Source organism: Chinchilla lanigera, unplaced genomic scaffold (assembly GCF_000276665.1).
Source record: "Chinchilla lanigera isolate Chin_1 unplaced genomic scaffold, ChiLan1.0 scaffold00023, whole genome shotgun sequence".
NCBI classification, from domain to species: domain Eukaryota; kingdom Metazoa; phylum Chordata; class Mammalia; order Rodentia; family Chinchillidae; genus Chinchilla; species Chinchilla lanigera.
In genome coordinates this window covers 15352616-15374623 of record NW_004955424.1, presented here as the reverse complement: position 1 = coordinate 15374623, position 22008 = coordinate 15352616, and the positions used below count along the sequence as shown (strand labels likewise).

Below are 22008 nucleotides of genomic sequence, written 5' to 3'. Positions count from 1 at the left end.
TGTGTACGTTGCATAATGTTTAAATCATGTTAAACATTATTTATCTCCTCAAACATTTATTGTTTCTTGGAAGTGAAAACTTTCAAAAATCCTTTCTTCTGGTATTTAAATGTATAGTACATTTTCACTCTCTCTAGTTACCCAGTTGTGCAACAGTACAGCAGAACTTCTTGCTTCTGTCCCGCTGCGACTTAGCACTCACAGATCAACCTTTTCCTGACGGTTCTTCCCACCTTTCTCTCTCTGGCTGCTGGTAACCAACCCTCTGCTTTCATTTTCTCTGAGATTAGCTTTTTCAGGTTGCATATATGAGTGAGAGCATGCAGTGCTTTTCTTTCTCGACCTAGTTTATTTCACTTAACATAGTAATCTCCAGTTCCAGCCATGCTGCCATTACTGGTAGGATTCCATTCTTCTTATGTGCTGAGTAATATTCCATGTGTATATGTGCTACATTTTCTTTTTTTTTGTTTTGTTTTGTTTTTTTGGGTTTTTCTCCGGTACCGGGAACCGAACTCACGACCTTGCGCTTGCCAGGCAGGCGCTTTGCCGCTGAGCTAAATCCCCAGCCCCTATGTGCTACATTTTCTTTATCCATTTATCAGTTGATGGACACCTAGGTTGTTTCCATTTTTGGCTATTGTAAGTAGTGATGAGCACAGGAGTAGAGATACTTCTTTGACAGGCTGACTTCATTTCCTGTGAATGTACACGCAGTAGTGGGGTTTCTGGATCACATGGTAGTTCTAATTTTGAGGAAACTCTGTATTTTCCATAATAGTTGTACTCACTGACATTCCTACCAGATGTGCAGTGGTTCCCATTTGCCACGTCCTCACCAGCACGTACCTTAGTCTTTTTTATAATAACTGTTCTTACTGAGATGAGGTAATACCTCATTGTGGTGTTGAGTTGCATCTCCCTGATGATTAGTGATGGTGAACATTCTTTCAGGTACATGTTGATTATTTGTATGTCTTCTTTTGAGAAATGCTTGTCTAGATCTACTGCCTAAATGTACTGAGCACTTCCCCGTGCTCAAAGTGGAGAAAGAGACCCTCAGACCCAGGCACTCCAAGAGCTGGGAGCCCTTGATCTCCACGTCCCTCCCTGGTCTGGCGGGATCGGTGATGACTCTCAGCCGGAACCTGTCTGGTCTCAGCTCCCCTTGCCTGGGGCTGAGAGTCTCTAGGGAGCATCCGCTGGGGTCCATTAGAGCAAACCTGGCCTCCCCACCCGTGGCGGCCCCATAGTCCCTGGATCCAGATCATCAGATGCGTACCCCCCAGCATGCTGCCAGACAGAGGCCTGAGGTTCACAGGTTCGAGACCAGCCTGGGCAAGTTGGTGAGACCCTGCTTCTAAAACTGAAACAAGGCTGCAGATGTAGCTCAGTGGGAAAAAAAAAAAAGTAGAGAAAGCTGCCAATAGATGAGTGGCTGCATGTGATCTAGAAAAGGTGCTGTGCGCCTGAGAGGTACACTGTGCGTGTACACGGTTAAAGTAAAATGTAGCCCTGCAGAGGCAATCCAGATTTAACAGAAAAATACAAAGCTTAAAGTTTGTTTTCTTCATCACCAGCTGCTTATCACTTGCTCAGTAACCAAGGCGACTTGTGGTTCTCACACACCTCGATGCTGTCTGTCAAAAGACAGCTGAACAGAACACCCTCAGGCCCATCCTGTGTACCTTCTGTGTTGGCATAAATTTTACAGGAGGAGACAAGTGGTTTGTGTCTGTTCCTACCAAGTTTTCTCTTTGTTCCTCTCTGCTGCTTTTTCTACCCCTAATGACTTTCTCTGAGGAAAAGCAATTGTATATATGCAGTATACAATGTGCCTCCTAGCACACACTTCTGTCAGAGTTCTCCTCTCCCTGAATTTCTTCTGCCATCCTGGTTTCCTCCCCAACATCTCTTGGCAGGTTTGAAAGTGAATTGGGCCAGTAATTGGCCCATGTCGTACCTATTTGCTTCCCGTTGAGTGAGCGAAGGGAGTGAGTGGGATGTCGTTTCTTTGGGTAGGTCCTCACCAGCAGAGCTGGTAAAGAACTCACACACACACACACACACACACACACACACACACACACACACACACATGTACACACACGCACACACATTCCATTCAGCAACATCTACCTTAGGTTAGTATCATTTCCTCTGGCTTCAGATATTATTTCCTGTCAGTCTTTTCAGTTTGTTTATGAGAATCTTCCTTTTCTTCCCCATGTCTTCCTGAGGATTTGGGGGGCTTGTTTTTTTGGGGTACTTTGAGCCTTTGGAGAACTGAACCCAAAAGCTCATGTTAGTCAAGCTCTACTACTGAGCTGTACCCCCAACCCTTTCCATGAGGATTTGAACAAGAAATCAGTAGAGGCTTCATCAGAAATAGTAAGTTCCCTTCATGAATCAGAAATCCGCTGTGGAAGAATTCTGACAGCTCTGGTTTTTTGTGTGTTCTTCTGCCAAAGTCAGCTTGAATTCTGGAAAGATCTGGGGAAGAACCCAGCCCTGGCCCAGGGAAGCTGACGGGTGAGGGGGAGCTGCCCACAGAGTTGGAACTGGATCACTTGTTGGGTGTGGAGGCCTCAGGATAAAGTGAGACATTGGAGAGGGTAGTATTTACTCTCCACTCAACTTACTGTGTAAATCTGTAGGGGAAAACTACGCTGCTCTTCCCGTCCATGTGGAAAGAGCATTTTCTTTCTTTTTGGGCAAACAGAGGTGGTGGTGTTATGCCTTCAAAACTGGAAAGGACTGGGCCGTGTAAGGCCTCATTCCAACCTATGAGCAGAGAAAAGCAAGGAGGATGACTCGAAACCTGGCTGTATGGCTGACGCTCCTCCTGGACTTTAGTTTTTATTTTAAATGGGTTTTTTGAGTACTGGGAAGTGACCCAGGGGCTCATGCATGCTAAGCTAGTGCTCTACCACTGAACTACATTTTCAGTCCATGCATTTTATTTTAAGATTTTAAATAGAAAAATGATAATTGTATGTATTGCCGGGTGTGGTGGTGCATGCCTATAATCCCAACACTCAGGAGGCTGAGGCAGGAGGATCGTTGCGAGTTTGAGACCAGCCTGGGCTACAAAGTGAGCTCAAGGCCAGCCTGAACTGCATAGCGAGACCCTGTCTCAAAAAGAAAAACAAAACATAAATAATTGTGTGTATCTGTGGGGTACAAAATGATGTTATGATTGAGGAATACAGTGCATCATAAATCAAGCCCATTGGCATCCACATCTCCTCAAATACTTGCTTTATTTGTGGTAGGAGCATTAGAAATTTACTCTCAGTGGATGTGGGATGTACAAAACATTGTTACTTACTATACTCACACCGTGCAGCACACTGTTCCTCCCGTCTAACTGAGGCTTTGTGCCCTTTGACCATTAGCTCCCTGTTCTTCCCCCGCTCCTAAACCTGTAGTAACCCCCATTCTCCACTCTGCTTTCTGTGTTCCACTGTTTTAGATCCCACACCTAAGTGAGGGTGTGTAGTGCTTAGACAAGTAGATGAGAGACCTCTGTGCTTGGCTTATTTCACTTAGCGTAATGTTCCCTACTTCAGTCCACGTTGTTGCAGATGATAAACTTTTTGTTTTTTAAAGCTAAGTATTATTCACTTGTGTCATAGACCACTGCTTCCTTGTCTGTTCATCTCTCAATGAACACTTGGGTTGATTCCTTAACTTAGTTGTGAACAGTGCTACAGTGAACATGGGGGTGCAGACATCCTTTAGCACACTAATTTCAAGTCTTTTAGGTAAATACTGGGGCCAAGCGTGGTGGCACATGCCTATAATCCCAGCACTTGGGAGGCTAAGGCAGGAAAATTGTTGCGAGTTCAAGACCAGCCTGGGCTACAAAGTGAGCTCAAGGCCAGCCTGAACTGCATAGCGAGCCCCTGTCTCAACAAGACAAAAAAAAAAATGTATAGGTAAATACTGGGAAGTGATACTATTAGATCGTGTGGTAATTCTACTTTTGGTTTAGGTTTTGTTTTGTTTGATTTGGTTTGGTTTGGTTTGGTAGTAGTGCTGAGGATTGAACCCTGGTCCACATGGTTGCATGCTCTCTATTACTGGTCTACACCTGTAGTCCTATTTTTAGTTTATTGAGGAACCTCCTTACAGTTTTCCATAATGGTTGTGCTAATTTACCTTCCCACCAATAGTATACAAATTTCCTTTTTCTTCACACAGCCTTTACTTAGGTCTGTTATTGAGATCCAGTCTACTCTACTCCCTTCCAGCATCACTAGGATTTTGTAAACAGAGATGGAGAAGATTTTAATTTATGTAGGAAAGATTGTAAAACAAAGACCATATGCTGGTCTCAGGGCTCTTTGCTCTGATGAGCTGCACTTGCTTTATCTCTTAAGATTTATGATACTAAAACAAGAGAAGGTACCAAGAGTACTGACCCGCCTTGGAATCTGGGTGTCAGGATATGGTGGCCTACAGTTTGTGATCCATTAGGAGAGAAGAGGGTGGTCCATGTGCAGATGACATAGGAGAATCCCCAGGGATAAAACAGGCAAGACCAGGAGAGCAGTGACAGTACCATGTGATCAGCCAATTGGGGTTCCTGCCTGGAATAGGTTACTTGTGTTTCTTTTGTTCTTTTTTTTTTCTTTTTTTTATTGGTGCCAAGAATCGAACTCAGGACCTTGTGCTTGCCAGGCAGGTGCTTGTACCACTGAGCATATCCCCAGCCCCACTTGTGGTGTTTCTGAAGAGGGAAGATGGAGTTTTTGGTTTTTTTTTTTTTTTTGGTTTTTCTCCAGTACCAGGAACCGAACTCACGACCTTGCGCTTGCCAGGCAGGCGCTTTTGCCGCTGAGCTAAATCCCCAGGAAGGAAGATGGAGTTAAGTAACCTTCTATGTTTCCTTGCGCACTTGACTTTAAAACAATTCTGAGAATCTATTGGGAAACATGACATAACCCTGTGGCAGAGCCTAAGTGTACTTGACAGATTTTCTCTTAAAATACTTGTTAAATCTGAGAAGACATGGTTTCACCCACAAGGCTGTGCAAAAGCCATATGGATTTTTGGATTTCACTGAATTGGATTTTGCCTTAGTGTGGGTTTAAATGAAAGGTAATGTTATGCTTCTGTTGAGTGGAAATTGTCAGCCTCCAAGGTTGTACATATGTATATTATTTGACTGAGGCATTATACATGCTTTAAAATGCAATCATCTAGATGGTTAGAGGTTAGAGGCTTGTTTTTGTTTTTCATGGTACTGAGGCTTAAACCCAAGGAGCTCTGAGCTATATCCCCATTCCTTTTGAAATTTTATTTTGAAACAGGGCCTCACAAAGTTGCCTAGGCTGGTCTTGAGCTTGTGATCCTCCTGCCTCAGCTTTCAGAGCGCTGGGATTACAGGTATGCACCTGCATGGCCGAGTTGAAACTATTGTTTTTAATCTCATATAACCAAGGAGGAAGGCGAGGCCTGAGAAACTATACCGTGGCCCAAATCACATGCCTAGGGTATATGTGTAGACCTGGAAATCCAAGTGATTCTACTCCAGTGCTCCACTACTTCGTTATGGAGGGAAGGTGGTGTGGTCATTGGAGAAGTTCCCACTTATCCGAATGGCAGTTACGTGAAATTAGCAACTAAGCTGGGAAGTTGGCTGCACCATCCCTAGACCTGGACCTTCCTGTGCTGTTTCCCATCAGAAGGATGATGTGGACTCTGTGTCCTAGGATAGCTGTACTGCCCATGATGCCAGAACTTTTCAGCCTTTGGGTCAGTCAAGAAAACCAAACACATCATTACCACATGCATTACCCAGAAGATGGACCTGTCGCTCACCTCTAGAAAGGGTTCCTTCTGATCCACAGAACAAAGCAGTGAGCTGAGCGTGCTCTAAATTCTTTTCTACCCTGACAATATAACCCTGGCAGAAATGCACGTTTTTCTGGGGAAAACGCCTCCCATTTCTCCTCTAGTGTACTAGCATCTCAGCCTTGGAACTGCTCTTTCAGCTGTAGTTTGCTTGATGATTTGATCTGAAGGACGGGAGAATCAACTGTGAGAGATCAAAAGAAGAGTTGTGTGTTAAGTCTGGCGGGGCAGTGCCTCTAAGCCTATAAACAGCTGCCATCTGCAGCCTGAAAGCAATGTCATAGCTGCGCCAACCTCATCTTGGGTTTTGAATGAGAGCCATGTTTCCAGTTCATAGCAAGACCTCGAAGAGCTATTTCTGCACTTCCTTTCTCCTGCCCCTGGTGCCTATTGGATAGCATTAATATTGGTGGCCCCAGTGGGCTCGTGTGTCTAACCTCCTCTCACTGGATGCAGACTAAGCGGAGGGTTTCCCCACTGGCATTAACACCATGCTGGCCCTGTTCTGTCCTAAGGCAGGACGCAGGATGTACAGGCCCTCTCAGCCCTTGTGCCCGCTCCCCTGGAAGCAGCACTGCTCTGACCGTGTGTGTGTGTGTGTTCTCACAAGGGAATCTTCTCAGAGCTGTGTCACATTCGCCTACCGAAAAGGCTGTGTGTGGCTGGACTCCGGCAGGAGCAGGCGGGAGTTAGAAACGTGCTGCTGTCCTTACATGGTCACCTGCTTTGATCTCGACTGGATGTGTAGCCCAGTTTTATCACATTAATCTGGGAGAGGAGTATATTGGGGACCTGGCCAAGATCCCCAAGTGTCTGTAGGAGGGTACAGTGAAGGATGAAGAAAAAACAGAAACACATTTAGTAACGCAGGACGGGATTACCGGATGACTCGGGGCAGTGATGATTTTAAACCAGTGAGGATCTCGTCCTGGAGCATCTTTATTTTTAGTCCTAGCCATCCTAGTCTTAGTCTTAGTCTTAGTTTCAGTAGGTGGCCCGCCCCTAAGGGGATAATGGGAAATCTCAGAAGGGTGATCCCAGTCATCCCAAGCCTCTGCTCATCCCTTAGGGAAGTATGTAAAACGAGCCCCCAACAGGAATATTTTAGGTCCTTCTAAAGCAAGTTTTGTTGCAGCGATAAGTGAGAGATGCTAAACATATTCAAACCTTTATTCAGAGCATATTATATAAGCTAAGTAAATGCAAATTTGGAAACCTGTGTTAAAATTGTTTAGGCCGAGCCCCTGCTGGGTCTCAACAGATAAGACCAAAGTAGACTCATTCACGCTAAGTGCCGCGTAGTCAGCCTGAAATTTTAAAAAACAGGAAAATATCCAAACGTGCCAGTTCTTCAGAAACAAATCAAAACAAAACAACTTGTGGCCCCCAACAGGAATATTTTTGTAGTTGTTTTGTTTTTAAAACTATGAAGAACAAGCAAGCATTTAACTCAGCAGGAAACATGCTAATGTGACGTTTTTCCTCCATGACTATTCTGAAAGCTTCTAGGGTTATCATCTGCCTTTACCTTAATTGTATATGTCTGTGCACACACGTACTTGGCTTGGTGTGACGTAAAAGTCTCTGGCGTCAGATCTGTGGAAACATTTTTCGTATCATCTCGTGTGAATGACTGGGGCCCCATGCTTAACTTCTCTAAAGTTTAAGTTGTCACACCAGGTTCAGTAGGTAATAAGAACAAAATGATATAGTAGTGACAAAATACCTGATATTCAATACAACTCAATGGTCAGTATTAGAAATAAAGTCCCACTGGCTCCAGAGGACAGAACAAGGAATGTAAAGCTGGCTTTCCTGATGCCCAGATCTACTTGTCAGTTGCAAAGCTCCTATGGAGGAGCGAGCCCTGTGAGCAGAGGGACCAGGACCAGAGCTAGAAGTGACCGCTAAGAAGCGTTGGCGGGACAGTCCTTGCAGCAGAAAGAAGGGCAAGCCGTCACCAACAGCCTCAAGATGTTTGTTTCAGTGATAGGATTTTCTGGAATACATAAGGCACAGGGGATGGTGTTCTGTGATGAAGGCTATAGTGGTGGATATTAAAGTGCGCCTATTAACACCTACACCAGTACTGGGCATGGAGCAGCTGTTCAGATAATATTAGTTGGATGACGGAAGGAATGAACCTGAAACATCAGTGAAACTATTGTATCAGTCCCAAGAGGTCCCATGACAGTGAGCAATAATCAGTGTTGTCAGTAGATCAACTTCTTGTTTCCATGACACTGGCCTTAGAGGAAGAGAACCTATTTTGTCTCAGATTAAAAGGCAGAACAGGAGAAAGGCTGGGCGTGGTGGTGCACGCCTTTAATCCCAGCACTCGGGAGAAGGTGGAGGCAGGAGGGTTATTGTGAGTTCGAGGCCAGCCTGGGCTACAAAGTGAGCTCAAGGCCAGCCTGAACTGCATAGGGAGACCCTGTCTCAAAATGACAAAAAAAGAAAAAAGAACAGGAGAAAGAAGCGAAACAGAGAAAGAGGGAAAGAAAGAGAGAGAGAAATGACCACCGCCAACATCCAACCAACCCAATTCTAAATGTCTCTAGTCCATAGGTGGTGGTAGGAGCCACTCAGATAACAAAAACAAAAAGCAGAAGAAGAAAAAAATAGGCCTTAAAATCAGAAGGTTATTGGGAAGATGAGTGAAAATAATGTGGAAGAAGTCAATAAATGTTTCTTGACTATTTTTAGACAAAGGAGTCATTGCCATTAATTAAAAACTTCAGTAGACTGGGACGATGCGGGAACAAGAAGATTGGAGAATGAGTCAGGATATCTTAAATTGTATGTAAAATCTGTTTCAAATTATATGTAAAATGTGTGTTTTTTAATTTGTGGGTTGAAATTGTTTACAATAGTGTGACTAAGTGACCAAATTTTGAACAAAGGATTGTCAAGTTATTAGGCTCTGGGTTGAGCAGATTCTTATCTAAAATAGCTTAGCAGGCAAATGTTAGGAGAAAAAAATCTCAACAAATTTAGTGGAAATATCTCACTGGCTTTTATCAATCAGGAAGATTCCAGGCTACAAAGGAGAGGGAGTGCCACTCGTGATGACCAAACTATTTTTGTAAGATAGCTTGAGCAGGCACAAGGAAATAACATAACACACACACAAAGCAAATGAGTAACTTTATATTACTTTCCTTTAAAGGTTAAAGCAGAGAGAAATTCTTATTGTGCAGGCTTAAGTTGAAAGGGCTTTTTTCTTGACTGTTTGCTGGGAATCTCCTGTCTTGTTTTTGAAAAACTGGCATGTTTGGATATTTTCCTGTTTTGAAAGTTTCAAGGCCAGGCGTGGTGGCACATGCCTGTAATCCCGGCACTTGGGAGGCTGAGGCAGGAGGATCGTTGCAAGTTCGAGACCAGCCTGGGCTACAAAGTGAGCTCAAGGCCAGCCTAAACTGCATAGTGAGACCCTGCCTCAAGAAAGAAAGAAAGAAAGAAAGAAAGAAAGAAAGAAAGAAAGAAAGAAAGAAAGAAAGAAAGAAAGGAAGAAAAAAAGAAAGAAAGAAAGTTTCAGTCTGACTACACAGCACTTAGCATGAGTAAGTCCACTTTGGTCTGATCTGTTGGGGCCCAGCAGGCGCTCGGTCTAAACAACTTTATTTAACACAGGTTTCCAAATTTACATTTATTTAGCTTACATACTATGCTTTGAATAAAGGTTTGAATATATTTATCATCTCTGAGTGAAATCCTATCACTGCAACAAAACTTGCTTTAGAAGGATCTAAGTTCCAAGAAAAGGAGAAAAGAGTTGCTTTTATTTTCCTGTTTCTTGGCAGTTTTGCAAGTCTTTCAGTGCTTGGGTGGGGCCCCATCACACCCTCTACACATCCCAGGCTGAAAGTCTAAATTTGTCATCCTTGTGGGATGTAAATGAAACCATGCACCAAAGAAAAATAGTGACTGACTCACTCACATGTGATCTTCTAGGGAAAGGAGAATTTGCCAGAGTAAGAATGTGCCCCAGACAGCAAATCCCTTCATGACAAAGGCTCAGATTGACTGTCCTGGGATGTGGGTCTGTGTCGTGAACTTGAACGGAGGCCACCCATTAAGTTTGGGTCTCTAAGAAAGTGTCCATTTCCAGGGTGAATTCACTACAGAGAAATTGTATTCATCGGCGCACCCAGAAGGGGTTCAACCCCAGGGACAGGTTTACACACACACACACACACACACACACACACACACACAGCTTATTTACATTAAGGAGTAGATTATTACATATACAAAAATCGTCATGCTCCAGTACTTGTAGACACAACCACATCAAAAGCCAAATTGTAGCGCAAAGTTGAGTTCACAGCTGGGAGACCAGAAGCGTACTAGAGGGGTAAAATTCCTCTTTGAAGTGAGGACATGCCCGGCACTCCTTAGGACAGTGGTGTGGTGAATTTTTTTCTTTTTCTTTTTCGGGTCTATTTGATATTGGGCCTTGCTATGCACTTTAGGCTGGCCTTGAACTCACTTTGTAGCCCAGCCTGGCCTCAGACTCAGCCTCCTAAGTGCTGGGATTATAGGGGGGCGCCACCATGCCCAAGGGTGTGGTGAATATTTTAAAGTAAGTCTTTGTGCCAGGACTGAATGGAGCTTCTTGCAGGGCTGGTGAACACAATTTTTCTCTAAATATGCTAACACCTTTCAGCAGGCCTGCTTCAGCCCAAGAGCCATTTGTTCTCCTTGACATGAGTTTGCATATTTTTGTTTTGATGGCTACTGGCTGATTTTACTTTCTAATGTTTAAGGGTGGGAAATACCTACTTTTCCTGCTTTCCAAATTCTAGGTAAGAGAACAGAAAGCACCACACTGTTGCCTCTAAATGGCCCACTGAACTGTACTTGAAATCAGAGGTCCTCGTTCCGCGTTCCCATTGTCTGCCCGCCACAAAGGCAGAAGAAACTGTACTTGAGTCAGCGCCTGGCTGGTACAGAGATGAGTACGCTGCCAACAGTACAGCCAGAGGACAATTATTCTTCTGGACAATCACCTGGAAAATCAAAGAGATGTACTCTCAGCATACCTAATTTCTCTGTATGAGTCCATTGTAAATTATTTCTGAATTTGTGTAATCTTGCCTGACGTAGGTTGCACTAGTTTACTTATTTTTCCCTATGTAACTGCTATTGGCATAGGTCACACATTTAGGTTCCAGCTGCCTTTCAGCTGTTCTAAAACTGTGTCTAAAATTCCACCCTGAGCCCTGGTTAGTAGAGTTCTGACACTGTTAGGAAAGGGCAGTGCCCCACCCACATACTGTACACCCCAGGCTTTTTAGCCATCACCCACCAAAACATGCATTTCTTTCAGTCTTCGCCCTCCCATCTTGAAAGAGTCCTGATGCTTTCGGGATCATTTGAACCCACCCCTGAAATGTGAGTGCACTTGCATTCTGCAGAGCTTAAAAACTGAGGCATAGTTTCTGGTGATTTTGCCCCCTCTGAGGAGCAACTTTTAAAAGCCCAGTAGAAAGTCTGAGTCATTGTGAACCTGCTCACACTGTTCCGTTTATGGTCCTGTAGGAAGGCCTCAGCGAGAGAGAACAAAGGAATCAAGGAAGCTGAGAGGGCAGAAAGCTTCCTGCAGTGGCTCTGTGAAGAGCAGGGCACTGTGGGGCAGGAGGGGAAAGTGGGAGGCTTTTGTAGTAGAAGCTTCTAGAAGCAAGGCCTTTCATCCCTGAGGGTGGACCTTTTGTGTAGCTAAGACAAGGCCTACAGCAATTCAGGGAGGCAGTTCTTTCCTTCCCTCTCTCTTCTTTTCTGCCGAGTCCCGTGGGCCTTACTAGGAGCCAGACACTGCTAGAATTCAGTTCTGTGGACTAAATGTACGGGTACAGTCTGGTAGCTGGTGAGGAAGACTAGGAGTATCACATTCTAGCTACACTTCTTTAGTCTATTTAGAAACTCATTTGGTACACATAAAAAGTAAACATACAACAGCTATTATAAAACTTAGATAAATATACAACACCTGCCTCTATGTACTTTACACTGTGTGCTGTCTGCATTTTAAAATAAACTGATGAAGCCCATCTCAGAGGCTCTCCTTATTTCCCATGCTTTCATCCCTCCTCTTCCCAAGCCATGCTTCTGTGAGCCTATGGCACCAACTGAATGGGAAAATAAACTATGTTTTCCAGTGTAGTAGGCCTTCCATACCCACAGGTTCTACATCCATGGATTCAATGAACTACAGATTGAAAGCGTATTTTAACAAATTTTGGGTGTGCATTGAATATGTATGGATGTTTTTTCTTGTCATTATTCCCTGAACAATATAGTTTAACAATATTTATATAACATTTGCATTGTCTTAGGTATTTAAGTAATAACAGATAATTTAAAGTACATGGGAGGATGTGTATAGATTTAAAGTACATGGGAGGATGTGTAGGCAAATGCTATACATTTTATATGAGGATATAACATCAAGGGGTTTTGGTACCCAAGTCCTGGAGCCTGCCCCCTCTGGATACAGAGAGTCGACACTTAACACTTCGTTTTGGCACTGTATGGAGATGTGATAGATTATAAAGGTCACAGCCATTACTCCTACAACAAAAAAGACAATTAATAAAAGAAAAACATAGCAACTTTCATGTACTCAAAGTTTTGCATGACACAAAAGCCTTCAGAAATGAAGACCTCCCAAGGACAGTGTTGGTTTTATGCTTAGGTTTGATGAAGAATGGACAGCCGTGTACAAATGCAACTGGACAGAAGGATTTGACCTAATGATAATAAACTGAGGGAGGAGACCCAGCAAGACCCGTCTGTTCAGATTCTCCTTGGGCCCTGTGTAGCATTCCTTCTTCCTGGGTACAGGGGAGGACCCCTATGGAATGGTGTCTTGTGATCTATCGTACAGCACCGGTCAAAGGTTTTCTTTATGGCCAGTTCCTACACAGGGAAGTAGAGGAAGGTTAGAGTAAATTCTGAGCCTTGTGGCTTGTTTCGGAGGGGAGAGAGTTTCCATTTCTCATGACCTGCCTTAGCAAAGAGGAATTCTGGTTTCTGCGGCTGACTTTGTGAGAAACCAAGACAGGTAAGAGGCAGGAGAGCAGGAAATCAGAGAAACCTTGGTTCTTGAGCTGCTTCTGAGGTCTTCGATTCTCCTCTGGTTCCAAACACTCTGAATACCAAATCCCCATACCTGAGGGTATTGTGATCTGAGCTCCAGTGGCCAGATGGTGGCAGAGAGGGAATTCCCACCCTAAGCATTTCTTCAGTTCTCTGTGGACAGTCGGGTGCTCTGTCCACTGGAACTCAATTCTGACACTGTCTACCTGGAGTTAGTGTCAGACTTCATAGGTTGAGGGCTCGGTCCTTCCCCCATCTCAGAGGCCAGTCTCAAGTCTAGGTTGTGCTTTTGACTGACCTGCCACAAACCAGAGGTTCCGCAGCCCCTGTGTTGTGTTGAATTATTTGCTAGGGTGGCCCACATAGCCATGATCATTTTCATTTCATACCGCTCTACCCTCTGTTCCAGAGGCTTTTGTTTTTCCTTTACACACAGTAAACTTATTTCTGTGTCAGGCCCTTTGCACGAAGTGCTTCCTCTACCTGAAAGAGTTCTCCTGCAGAACTTTGAACGACTGGCCCCTTCGGGACTTCATTCAGTCCAGATGTTGTCTCCTCAGAGAAGCCGTCAAGATCACTCTGTCCAGACCCGCTCCCTCCTGGTAACCCTGTCACGTCATCCTCCATCTCAGGGCTCAGCAAACATTTCCTGTGAAGGGCAGGATACCTTTGTGGTGCCTATGGTCTGTCATAATTACTCATGTCTGCTTTGGCAGCATAAAAGCAGCCCAGATAATATATAAACAAGTGTGTATGGCGGTGTGCCAGTAAATCTATCTGTATTTATGGCAACTCTTAAAAGACAAAATTACAATAAATCTAGTTTTGCAGATCAGGCCGCAGCCTGGATCAGAAACAGTTCAGAATGCCTGGGTCTGTACCATGGCCAGGTTTTATTTAAAGCCAGAGAAGAGGAAGTGATATACAGAAAATGGAAGTGAGGTACTGAGACAGTCTGATTGATTACAGCTCTCATCTGTATTATTTGAAAATGGTTTGAACAGTTGCCCATGTGTGATTGGCTGAGACTCAGCTGTTTGTTACAAGGGTAGGTTGCAGTCCATTTGTACAAGTTAGGTTGTAGTTCACCATATATATGGAGAAATGTTTAAGCCAAACTTAAAATGAAGGGAGGCAGCTATGAGACATATGTAGAAATACTAAAATTTCAATTGCACATAATTCCCGCTTATCATGAAATATTCTTTTGGTGTTTTTTGTTTTTTTTTTTTCTGTCAACTATGTGAAAACTGTTGTAGGCTACAAAAGCAGGATTCCACCCATGAGCTCCTGTAGTTTGTGGATACCTGCTCTATGCCATTAATGAATATGTTTATTTTTTGTCCTTCTCTCCCACTAGACTGTGAGCTCCATAAAGGCAGGTTCTTTATCATATTCACTGCATTATCTCTACCAATTAGAATAGTACCTGGAACACAGAGGTGCTTTGTGAATATCTAGCGATTCAGTGAATAAATTTATATAGCCCACGAGTCGATCCAGCTAATAAAGCCTTGCTCCCAAACATCGCTGTGTGTCATAGCCCCAGTTCCACACCCTCTCAGAGCTTCCCCTCTCCTGGCTGTGACTGTCACCATCTCCCAAGCCTTCCTGACCCTTGTCCCTCACGCTATTCTTGCTCACTCAGTCTTCTGTGTAGCGTGGTGCCTTGCTAAAACATTTCTCTCATTATGCCATTTCTCTGCAAGTAGCAAAAGACCTACCTTTGCTCAGGTAGCGCCCTAGAACCAGTTGGCTTTTCCTCTAGGAAGGAACTGAACTCCCTTGTAATTCAAGGCCACCCTGCAATGAATGTGGGAAAACCAGGAAGCGGGGGTGGGGGGGGGGGGGGTGGGGGCAGAGAAAGCGACAGGAGAAGAAGTGAACAGATCCAAACAGGGCTTAAGTGGTAATGAACTGAACTGAGAGGGACTTAGTTATTACTGAAAGGTACTGCGTGGGCAAGCTATCCAGGCCAGCGTTCTTCAAACTACTGTGCAGACAAATGTTTGTGGAGTCTTATTAAAATAAGGATTCTGGCAGGAGGTCTGGTGGTGGGTGCTTGAGATTCTGCGTTTTTAACAAGCTCCCAGGATGCCTAAACTTATGTTCTAGGGCAGCTCTTGGTGTCAAGAATCTCACTAAACACTTAGAGAAGTTACCTTGTCCGCATGGCTTAGCTATGGGAGAAGGGACCTGCCTGTGTAGCATGAGAACCCCATAAAACAGTCCTAGACTACAGTGAAGGTGTTTCTTGCATTCTGAATAACTAAAAAATGTATTAAGATTCAAGTCTTTTTTTTTTTTTTTTTTTTTGTCTTTTTGTCTTTTCTTCCAGTACCAGGAATTGAACTCACGACCTTGTGCTTGCCAGGCAGGTGCTTTGCCGCTGAGCTAAATCCCCAGCCCCTCAAGTCTTTTTGATGAAAGAGGGGCTGGAAACTGAGGACAGATTTTTGAGTGGAACTAAAACAAAGGGAAGAACCTTCTTTAATCCTGAGTTGATGGCAGTGAAAACAGACTTTGTGAAATGCACATATTCAGCCGGGCGTGGTGGCGCACGCCTGTAATCCCAGCACTCGGGGAGGCTGAAGCAGGAGGATTGTTGGGAGTTCGAGACCAGCCTGGGCTACAAAGTGCGCTCAAGGCCAGCCTGAACTGCATAGCGAGACCCAGTCTCAAACAGACAAAGAAAAAAAAAAAAAAAAGCACATATTGTAATGTTGGCTGTGCTGCTGGCCTGTCAACACATGCACCCGTGCACACCCCATTTGTAGGCTGGGGTGTTGTACTTTTCCCTGGTGCACACCAATTACCTCTTCTCTTCTCTGCCAGGGGACGCCTCTTCTGGCCCACCAGAGCATGCAGTCCACAGTCTTTCTCTGGTCTGAGTACCAGTCACGGTGTTTCACCCTAACAAAACAGGAATCATTTCTGTAGTGTGCGTCTCCAAACAGAGCAGCAAGTAGGAACCGGTTTGTTGGCATAATAAACGCAACTGTTTTAGCAGATTTTTTTTTTAAATGATGAGTCTGGCTCTTGTATCTTTGGCTAATCCATAGCTGATCTTCTGATGAAGTTATGTGTCATTTCCCTCGGCTTAAACTCATGCTAATGATAAGATGTCCTGACTAGTGCTTTTAACACCGCTTCCCTTAACCCGGTAAATTCGCCTCTGCTTTTTTCACACAGGAACTTCTGCTGGGTGATTGAACTTTGGATCTTGACACAGAAACATGGCCATGGTAAGTGCCCCAGTGGAGTGCCTCCCCCGCCCCGTGCCAGCCGCCGACAGGTACAGGATGTGTACTCAGGGATTGTTGGCTTAAAAGCATTTGCTCAACACGAGGGCGGGAGAAGGACAGGGAAAGGCTGTTTATTACCCACCCCCTTTTTTTGAGCATCATTTTCATTTCTTTCAAGAGTGCTGAGTGACTTGACTCCAAAAATTAATTCAAAGACAGAATCCTTTTAACATCCTGAGAAGACAGAAACCAGTTACAGTTTTCTATCTGTAGAGCACTCCGTATTCATTTTAAGCACTTAGGCAAACAAAAGGGAAAAGCTTTTATTTGGCAGGTTCTATCAGCAGGAGACGACTACTGTTGACGTTTGGGTAGCCGGGTCACTCCTGGCTCCTGGGCAGGGGTGTTTCTTAGCAATGCTGATATGCACCATCTGTCTCTTCCCTCTGCTGCGCTCCACTGTGATCGACTCCCCAAGATTTGGTTATCTGATCTTTGCAACAGGCATGGAATTGGATCTCTTTGAAAGTTTGTAAAGTTTAGCACTGAGCTGGAAGCTGAGCCCCTCAGCTGCAAGCATGTCTCGGCCGAAGGCTGGCCATCTGCTCTCCTCCACCCAAAGAAGGTTCTGAACAGGTGGACAGTTTAGATCCTTGGTCTTCTGGGAGAGAATAATAAATAGAGGGAGAACCTTATACCTGGAGAGGAACTGGAGATCCCACCAGCTCTAGATGCTTTCCTTTAGGAAGATAGATGAATAAACCATTCGGGACACACAGTAATACACTCTTGAAAATCCTTTCCTTTTTTTTTTTTTTTTTTTTGTGGTCTTTTTGAGACTTGTTTTCTTTATGCAGTTCAGCCTGGCCTTGAGCTCACTTTGTAGCCCAGGCTGGTCTCAAACTCGAGACAATCCTCCTGCCTCAGTCTCCCGGGTGCTGGGATTACAGGCATGTGCCACCACACCCAGCCTGAAAATCCATTTTGACATTAGAGATTTTAGAATTTTCTTTCTGAATAAGTCAAAGACTCATGTCTGACTTCAAGTCTATTATGCTTTAACTTGAAATTTGCAAACATTTCATACAGAAGTGTTTATGGTAGCCCTGCTTTGTACAGAGGTGGCGGTCGGCTCTGGGGACCCAAAATGAGTGGGGTACTCCTTCTCTTCTGTGTGTGAAGGCTGCAGCTAAGTGACCCATGAGTGTACGCGGCAGAATTACCTCAGTTGCTCTCATCTTTCCTCCCAGAGCCTGCTTTTCATCACGACTGTCATCTCACTGGATAGAAAAAGGACACTTTGAAAGAGAACCATGTGATATAGTTACAATACGGAAATTCCCGACTTTTTTCCATCATTTCGTTGTAGACCCTACTTATATGGAAAATGGTAAATAACAGTAATAAAAGCACAAATCATAGTTATGTGTTCTGCTTCCCACTGCCCAGTTAGTATAGGAAAATACTTAGAATAAAATGATAAATGAAATAAGATACAAAAGTTACATGTTAGCCAGATGTGGTGGCACACACCTGTAATCCCAGCTACCCTAGAAGCTAAAGCTGGAGGATTGCAAGTTCAAGCCCAGCCTGGGCAATTTAGCAAAACCCTGCCTCAACATTTAAAAATAAAAAGGCCTAGGATATAGCTCAGTAGTGAAGCACTTGCCTAACATGTGTAAGGCCATGTGTTCAATGCCCTCTACTGCCAAAAAAAGGAAATTATTTTTTCATTTTAATCTACACTAATTTATGTTTGTACAACATGTTATATAATGTTAAAATTATTTACTCTAATGTATTTTATAGTTCATTAAAATTACTTACTCTAGTATAGTGAAATTTTTTACTCAATATATTTTAATTTTAAAGATTATTTTAACCGGGCATGATGACACATGCCTGTAATCCCAGCACTCGGGAGGCTGAGGCAGGTGGATCGTTGTGAGTTCGAGACCAGCCTGAGCTACAAAGTGAGCTCAAGGCCAGCCTGAACTGCATTGCGAGATCCTGTCTCAAAAGGACAAAAAATACAATAAAATAAAGATTTTTTTTTTTTTTTTTTTTTTTTTTTTTTTTTTTTTTTTTTTTTTTTTTTTTTTTTTTTTTTTTTTTTTTTTTTTTTTTTTTTGGTCTTTTTCAGACAGGGTCTCACTATGCAGTTCAGCCTGGCTTTGCGCTTACTTTGTAGCCCAGGGTGGTCTCGAGCTTACAATGATCTTCCTGCCTCAGCCTCCCAAGTGCTGGGATTACAGGCCTGTGTCACCACATCTGGCTTGTTTACTTGTTTTTGAGTCACTCAGGTTTGAGCCCAGGGCCTTGTACATGCTAGGCAACAGCTCTAGCACTAAGTTACACACCCAGCCCTTTTAAAATTTTATTTTGAGATGAGATCTCCATAAATTGCCCACAGCCGGGAATGTAGCTCAGTGGCATAAACACTTGCCTGGCAAGCCTGAGGTCATGAGTTTGATTTCCGGTACCAAAAAATAATAATAATAATAATAAGTTGCCCAGTCTGGTCTCAAATTTTCTATCTTCCTGCCTCAGCCTCCAGAGTACCTAGGATTACATTGTTGTACCACTGCTCCAGCCAAAAATGACTATATACTTTAAAAGCCCCCCCTCAAAAAAAAAGAAGAAGAAGGGCCGGGGATATAGCTCAGCAGCACAGTGCCTGTCTGGCAAGCGAAAGGTTCTGAGTTTGATTCCCAGTACAAAAAAAAAAAGCTGTTGTAAGCCAGGCATGGTAGCTCATGCCTGTAATCCCAGCACTTGGGAGGCTGAAGCAGGAGCACTGCAAGTTCGAAGCCAGTCTGGACTACAATGTGAGTTCAAGGCCAGCCTTCACTGCATAGTGAGACTCTGTCTCAAAAAGACAAAAAAAAAAGCCACTGTATTTGAGTATTTTAAAATTGTTTCATGGAGGTATAAATTGCACATCGTGAAACGCACAGCCTTTAAGGTTATGAGTGGAGTTCTGACAGGTGAATGTGCACCTGCAGCCAACTCCTCCGGCAGAACAGGACGTTCTGTTCCTGCAGGAAGCTCCCCTATGCCCTTTCCAGGCCAGTCAGCACTCCGCTCTCCACTCCAGCCCTCAACACCACCGCTGTTTTGCTTGTTATCCCTATCGATTAGCTTTGCCTGATCTAAAAACATCCTACAAGTAGCATGAGAAAACGTGAACCCCTTTGTGTCTCACTTCTTCCTGAGCATTGTATTTGTTGCGGGTCACCCATGTTGCTGTACGGAAGTGTGGTTCGCTCCTCCATTCCTTTTTAGTGCTCAGTAGTATTCCACTGTATTAAATTCTAATCTTCCTGATGCTTATCATCTTCCCAATTAATATCTCATCAGTTGTGATAGGTACCTATCTCTAGTCATTCACTCTTGTCATCCTTTCCTGCATGCCCTGTTTCCTGTGCCTGCAGTGAGCCTCCTGGCGCTGGGTGGAAGCCCACTCTTCCCTGAGCAGATGATGGTACATTATGCCCTAAAATTTAATCAATATGGATATTTACAGGGCTAACAAAGAACAAATTTCTTGAGCTTTTTCCTGGAAGAAAAGAGTCATTTATAATGCTGAACCACATCTCTCTATTGATTTGTCTTGTTATATATTAATTTTAATCTCCTAATAGTATCTGTCAGCCACCGGTGTGCTGTGAAGTTCAGTGTAGTGTTTGAATACCGTCCAAAAAAATTTCATTGCTTCAGTTCCAAAAGACCCCTGGGAAACGTTTGACTCAGAAAGGTTTTTCTAGGGCTAGCAGTGAAGCACAATGGTCGTGTTTGCTTAGCACACACCAGGCCCTGGGTTTGGTCCCCAGCAGCTGTGCACCCCACTTCCAAAAAAAAAAAAAAAAATGCTAAATGAAGCCATGTTGGAATCTTGGCAGCAGTTCACCAGTTTGATAAATAGTAGAAGAAAGGAGATAAGTGGCCTATGTTAGATTCCTACGGCTGCTGTAACCAAGTGCCATAAACTGGGTGGCTGAAAAGAATAGAAATGTATTGCATCACAGTTCTCAAAGTTAAAACCCCAGCATCAAAGTGTCAGCATGGCCCAGGCTCTCTTGAGCCTTTCGATCTGCTTAGGTGTTCCTTGCTCGCTGCTGCATAACTCCAGTCTCTGCCTTTGTCTTCTTACAGCGTTTGCTTTGTGCACCTCTGTCTTCGCATAGCCTTGGGTTAGGGCTGTCCTTAGGGGCCGCTGTATTCCAGGATGACCTCATTCTAACTACTAACACTTGCAGCGCCCCTATTTCCAAGTAAGGTTATAGGCTGAAGTACTGAGGGTTAGGACTTCCCCATGTCTTTTTTGAGGAATGTATTTAACTGGTAATAGCACCCAAGGAAGTTGAGGTCGCGGATCTCTATTGCTTTCTCCCGGTAATGGAGGTGGTGATGCTTAAGTACTGGATATTGACCACCTCCAGAATGGGAAAGCCTGGCATTTCAACAGAGAAGGCCCATGCTCTGTGACACCTGAGGACTTGAATGGGCTGATGTGCTCACCATGGCTCTCAGAGTTTCACACAAGGAGGTCTAGAACATAGAACTCAAGTCTTGTTTGCCAGAGAACATGAGGGCATAAAAATCCTGCATTCCTTTCGTGGTGCATACCATGTCCTTGGACATTAATTAAATTACCAGAAACCTTTAGCTCTAGTTTACAGTTTTGTCATCTTGTACAAATGCTCTGTCTAGTTTCTGCTTTGGCATCCCCTATAGGCTTGCACTGGAGAGTATTATCAGAAAGACATAAACGAATGTCAGTGTTGCTGGGCATGGTAGCGCACGCCTGTAATCCCAGCACTCAGGAGGCTGAGGCAGGAGGATCACTGGGAGTTCAAGACCAGCCTGGGCTACAAAGTGAGCTCAAGGCCAGCATGAACTGCATGGCGAGACCCTGTCTCAAAGAGACAAAAACAAAAAAAAAAACACAACTCACTACTTATTACGGCAGTGTGGTTGAAGTCATATTTAAATGATGATGATGGTGGTGGAGTATTGATAGCAATCCAGTTTGAGTTTTTGTTTTAGTATTTACTTTTTTCTGGGTTCTATGCCAAATACGTTTCTATATTATCCTGTTTAATTATTACAACCATCTTGTGAGTTGTTATGATTATTCCCAACACACAGGTTGGAAAAAAGAAACTTTCTGTAGGCCGTGCAACTAGGAAGGTTTGCAGACCGGATACAAACCCGGGTCTGTCTCACTGCAGTGCTGTACTTTGTCCCCTAAGGACATGATAGGGACTTTCACTCACCTTGGGCAGGTTCTTTTTGTTTGTGGTACTGGAAATCGAACCCAAAGCCTCTGCTCTGAGCTAGTCTCAGCCCCCTTTTTATTTTTTTCATTTTGAGTCAGAGTCTTGTTACTTTGCCAGTGCAGAGTTTGAACTTGTAATCTTCCTGCCTCAGCCTCACAGAGTTCTGGTACTACAGGTGTGTGCGGCCATGTCTGGCTCCAGGCAGGTTCTTAACACATTGTCAGAGAAAAGCATTTCAGGACACATCCATGAGACACACAGGAAGATTTACGAGGCAGAGTCAAAGAAGTACGCACTCAGAGAGAAAGAGGGTGGGTACCTGACCGGTACGGAACACTACGGTCTGGGGTTCATGGTATTTGTGTGGTCTTGGGTATCTGTGAGTGTCTGCTGCACTCGGGGCCCGGGGTAGAGGCACACACAAAACCAGGACACAGGGGATGCAGAGCAGCAAGAGCCAAGTTTGCAACTGCAACTGCATACTGAAGTTTATTCTGTAAGAAGTTTTATAGCATACA

General features: G+C 44.0%; 1 protein-coding gene across 1 annotated transcript in view; it reads left to right on the top strand.

Annotated features, from left to right (window-relative positions):
* Anxa4 (annexin A4) overlaps positions 1-22008 on the top strand; it is a 65533-nt gene that overhangs the window by 14513 nt on the left and 29012 nt on the right. The window contains exon 2 of the mRNA XM_005385639.1: positions 16156-16208. Within this exon, the coding sequence (XP_005385696.1) occupies positions 16200-16208 (9 nt within the window). The 5' untranslated portion in view covers positions 16156-16199. The remainder of the gene's footprint in view (positions 1-16155; positions 16209-22008) is intronic.